We start from the raw sequence: 4,481 nt of genomic DNA on the forward strand, positions 1-4,481 counted from the left end.
GGGAGCCGCTCGCCCCGCGCCGCCGCCAGTGCTACTGCCGCGGCTGCTGCTGCTGCAGCCCCCCCCAGCCGGGGCCGGCCGCCTACGGCGTTGCAACCCCGCAGTGCTCTCCTTGCAGCTCCGCGTGAGAAGGAGGAGAGGAAGGGCGCGGAGAGGGGAGGGAGCGGAGGAAGCACGTCGGGGGCCGCCGCCGCCGCAGCCATGCTGCCCGGGGTGGGCGTGTTCGGCACCAGCCTGACCGCCCGGGTCATCATCCCGCTGCTGAAGGACGAGGGCTTCGCCGTCAAGGCGCTGTGGGGCCGCACGCCCGAGGAGGCGGAGGAGCTGGCCAAGGAGATGAGCGTCCCCTTCTACACCAGCCGCATCGACGAGGTCCTCCTCCACCAGGACGTGGACCTCGTCTGCATCAACCTGCCGCCGCCCCTGACCAAGCAGATCGCCGTCAAGACGCTCGGTGAGTGAGGGTTTGGGGGGGAAAGGGTGGTGGTGGTGGTGGTGGTGGTGGTGGGGAGGCCGCTTAGGAGAGGCTTGGCCAAGAGAGGCCTCCTCCTCCTCCTCCCAGTTCAGCAGCTATGGGATGGCCTGCCCCTTTCAGGCATTTTTTTCCCTTATCGATGCTCTGCTCCTTGGTTACTCTTCGGGAGGTCAGGATGGGTCTGCACACGCTCAGAGGTGCTCTGTTCTTTGGCTCGCTGCTTGCGAACGGTCTGCTCCTTGGTTAGTCGTTGGGAGGTCAAGATGGGTCTGCACATGCTCAGAGATGCTCTGTGCTTTGGATCGCTGCCTGTGAATGGTCTGCACACGAAAGCTCCTACCTTGAATAAACCTTCGTTGCTCTTAAAGGTGCCAGTGGACTCTAAATTTGTTCTACTGCTTCAGTCCAACACAGCTGACTACCTGGATTGGTCTGCTCCTTGGTTAGTCATTGAGAGGTCAAGATGGGTCTGCACATGCTCAGAGGTGCTCTGTTCTTTGGATTGCTGCTTGTGAATGGTCTGCTCCTTGGTTAGTCATTGGGAGGTCAAGATGGGTCTGCACATGCTCAGAGGTGCCCTGTGTTTAGGATATGTGCTTATGAATAGTCTGCTCCTTGGTTACTCATTGGAAGGTTAAGTTGGATCTGCACATGCTCTGTTTTTAGGATTACTGCTTATGACATTGTGCTCTGTCTCTGTGTGTGCAAGAGAGAGAACTGCAGGAGCAAAGCCCTCTCTTCATTTTGGTTAGTCTGTGGCTCAGAGCATCTGTTTTGCGTGTAGAAGGGCCCAGGTTCAGTTCCCAGCATACCCAGTTAAAAGGAGGAGGTAGGAGGCAATGCTCCCTCTAAGCTGTGGAGTCTTGTGAGCAACAATTCTACTTTGTGAGCTACTGGCATTAAAGTTGTGAGTGAGTGATTGGGCTCCTGCATAAAGCAGCATGCCCTGGAGCCATCTTTAACCACTACACCAAACAAAAATCTGTGAGCTGGAGGCTAAAAAACTGTGAGCTAGCTCACACTAACTCAGCTTAGAGGGAACACTGGTAGGAGGTGATATGAAAAACCTCCGCCTGGGATCCTGAGCTGTCAGAGTCAACAATACTTCCTTTTAGGGGCCAGTGATCTGCTTCTGGATAAGGCAGCTTTATGCCCCAGACAGCGCTCAGTTCTGCTATGAACAGCATATTCTGCAGCTGAGATCGTTTCCGAGGGAACAGCTAGCACCAGGGGAACTTTGACTCCCTGAAACGTGTGCCCCGAAAATCTAGTTGGTGTCTAAAGTGCTGATGGACTTGAATCTATTTGTTCCGGCCCCGATTAAGCCCCTGTGGTTCAATTGAAAAATAAGTTTGGAGGATCAGCCCCAAATCTCTACTATTCTTTGGGATTTGGTTAAGTTTCTTCGTAAGGTATGACGGTCTGAAGTGTGGTCAAGAGCATCCTGTCTACCCAAAAGCCTTTTTCCCCTCCAAGCTTCAGATGTGTCACTTGCTGTCATTTAGGGCTGAGGGAAAGGCCCCTCTGCACATGTTCAAATGCACTCTTCTTTCTTGTTCGATCTATATCCGTTTCCAGACATTCAGAAAAAGGTTCCAGCCTATGTCCTGATGAACTTCCAAATGAAATATTATCAGCAAGTGACCAAGAATTATCTATCTGTCCCAGCCTAGTAACATAGCACACCCATCACTCTGCTGCCATTTCATAATACTGTCTTATGAGTCATTAATTTTTTTTAAAAAACCACCACATTATTTCTGGAATTATAGCAACTGAAAATTGCAGCTGGGATCCTCTGCCCCCATCTCAGGTGGTGATATATGTTTCCTGTTAGATTTGGACTATTGTAATTAATGGAAAATAGCTGTGGGCAGGCTTTTTTTAAGTTGGGGGGGATTTCATTCTTTTCCAAACACACCCAAAGTTTCTCCCTGGTCAGGACAGAATTCCTTGTCCTGAGTTGACTCTTTGAAGCCATAACACACTTGGGTTTGTTTGTGCATCACATTTGTCTCCTCTTCTCTTTTGAGAAAACCAGACCAGAATGTAAAGGCCTTCTCACATTCTGCCTTCATGTGAAGAAGAAGAAAAAGAAGAAGAGATTGGATTTATGCCCCACCCTTCACTTGGAGTCTCAGAGCGGCTTACAAACTCCTTTCCCTTCCCTTCCCCACAACAGACACCCTGTGAGGTAGGTGGGGCTGAGAGAGCTCTTTTGAGAACTGTCCTTGAGAGACAAATAATCCAGCAGGTGCAAGTGGAGGAGTGGGGAATCAAACCCGGTTCTCCCAGATTAGAGTCCATGCACTTAACCACTACACCAAACTGGCTTACCCTGAGACAGAGTGAACAGCTTAGGGTCACCCCATGAGTATCGTGGCTGAGATGAAACCTGAACTCTGTTGTCTTTTCTGGTCCTGGTTCTGAGGCCCAAATCCACACATGTATTGTAAAGCGCAGGAAGGATGGAATGCATAACTAAACCTTCCTGTATGGCCGTCAATAAATGGAAACTTCTGTGCAATTAAAATTACTTTAAGTTTCACACACAAATACACCCAATCGTGGGAGAAAGGTTGAGAAACACTTAAAGAAGCACATGTGAATTTGGTCCAACTCTGTATCTGTCATAGCACACATTTAGAATATACCATCCTATCACTTTCTTATATTCTAAAATAAAGGATACACTTCATGTTGTACAGTGACCATTTTTAGGGCCATGCTGGTGTAGTGTGGTGGTGAAGGATGTTGGAATAGTATCTGGGAGAACCGGGTTTGTGCCGTCGGGGTTTGCTGGGTGCCCTTGGGCCAGTTGCACTCTCTCAGCCTAATTTACCTCATGCAGGGCTCTTTTTGTAGCAGGAACTCCTTTGCATATTAGGCGACACGCCCCTAATGTAGCCAGTCCTCCAAGAGCGTACAGAGCTCTTCTTACAGGGGCTACTGTAAGCTCTTGGAGGATTGGCTACATTAGGGGTGTGTCACTTAATATGGCAAAGGAGTTCCTGCTACAAAAGAGCCCTGCCTCACAGGGTTGTTGTGAGGATAAAATGGAGGCGAGGAGAAGGATGTAAGTTGCCTTGAGTCCCCATTGGTGAGAAAGGCGGGGTTACAAATGAGGTAAATCAATTAATTAAAGAAGACATCCTTGGTATTGGTCTCTTGAATACAGATTTTCAATACAGGCAAGATGAATGGCCAATGTTGAGGGAAATTTAATAGCTGTGTCCCTATTGATGTCTATGTGCAGGGCTCTTTTTGTTGAAAAAGCCCAGCAGGAACTCATTAGCATAATAGGCCACACCCAACAGCAGGAACTCGTTAGCATATTGGGCCACACCCATGACACCAAAGCTCATTAGCACATTAGGACGCACCCCCATGTTACCAGAAGTGTGGTCATCCAGCTACACCCACCTTTTGCTTCTTATTCTGTTTACCTTGTTTGTTGTCAAAAGCTAGGGCTTTTTTTGTAACAGGAACTCCTTTGCATGTTAGGCCACACACCCCTAATGTAGCCAATCCTAATGAGTTTCTGCTGTTGGGTGTGGCCTATTATGCTAATGAGTTCCTGCTGGGCGTGGCCAGCTCGGGAGCCAGCCGGAACTCCGTTCCTGTGTGCTCCTGCCCAAAAATAGCCCTGTCTATGTGTAATATTAATTTTTTCACTCACTGAGGGAAAAAAATAACTTTGCCTGTACCTGGCTGTCGTATTCTTTCTTCTGTGAAACATTTCTGTTTGTGTGGACTCCGATGACCTTTTGCATTTTTCCAAATGCCTCTGAGGTGAGTTTGTGGGGAAGTGCAACAAGCCTGAATTTCCAGAAGCATTAACCTAATTTTTTCTAAAATGTGCCATAGATCTAAGGAATTAGTTAATTTATCAGTGTTTGAAGGTGATATATCTCCTGTTGGTCCAGGGGCACATTGATCCTGACGGGAAATGTTGCTTCCCCAGGTGTGTTACAGCTCTCAAAAGCTGGTGCAAATAGTGTCAAGT

General features: G+C 48.7%; 1 protein-coding gene across 1 annotated transcript; it reads left to right on the forward strand.

The window, feature by feature from the left end:
• Positions 1 to 174: 174 nt before the first annotated feature.
• Positions 175 to 454, forward strand: LOC107106159 (glucose-fructose oxidoreductase domain-containing protein 1-like; the record flags this gene model as incomplete). The annotated part of the gene is made up of 1 exon (XM_015406268.1): positions 175 to 454. A coding segment is annotated over exon 1 (253 nt), but the record flags the coding sequence as incomplete, so codon positions are not given.
• Between the last annotated feature and the right edge of the window lie 4,027 nt (positions 455 to 4,481).

This window comes from Gekko japonicus, unplaced genomic scaffold (genome assembly GCF_001447785.1).
Source record: "Gekko japonicus isolate JY-2015 unplaced genomic scaffold, Gekko_japonicus_V1.1 scaffold1420, whole genome shotgun sequence".
Taxonomy (NCBI): domain Eukaryota; kingdom Metazoa; phylum Chordata; class Lepidosauria; order Squamata; family Gekkonidae; genus Gekko; species Gekko japonicus.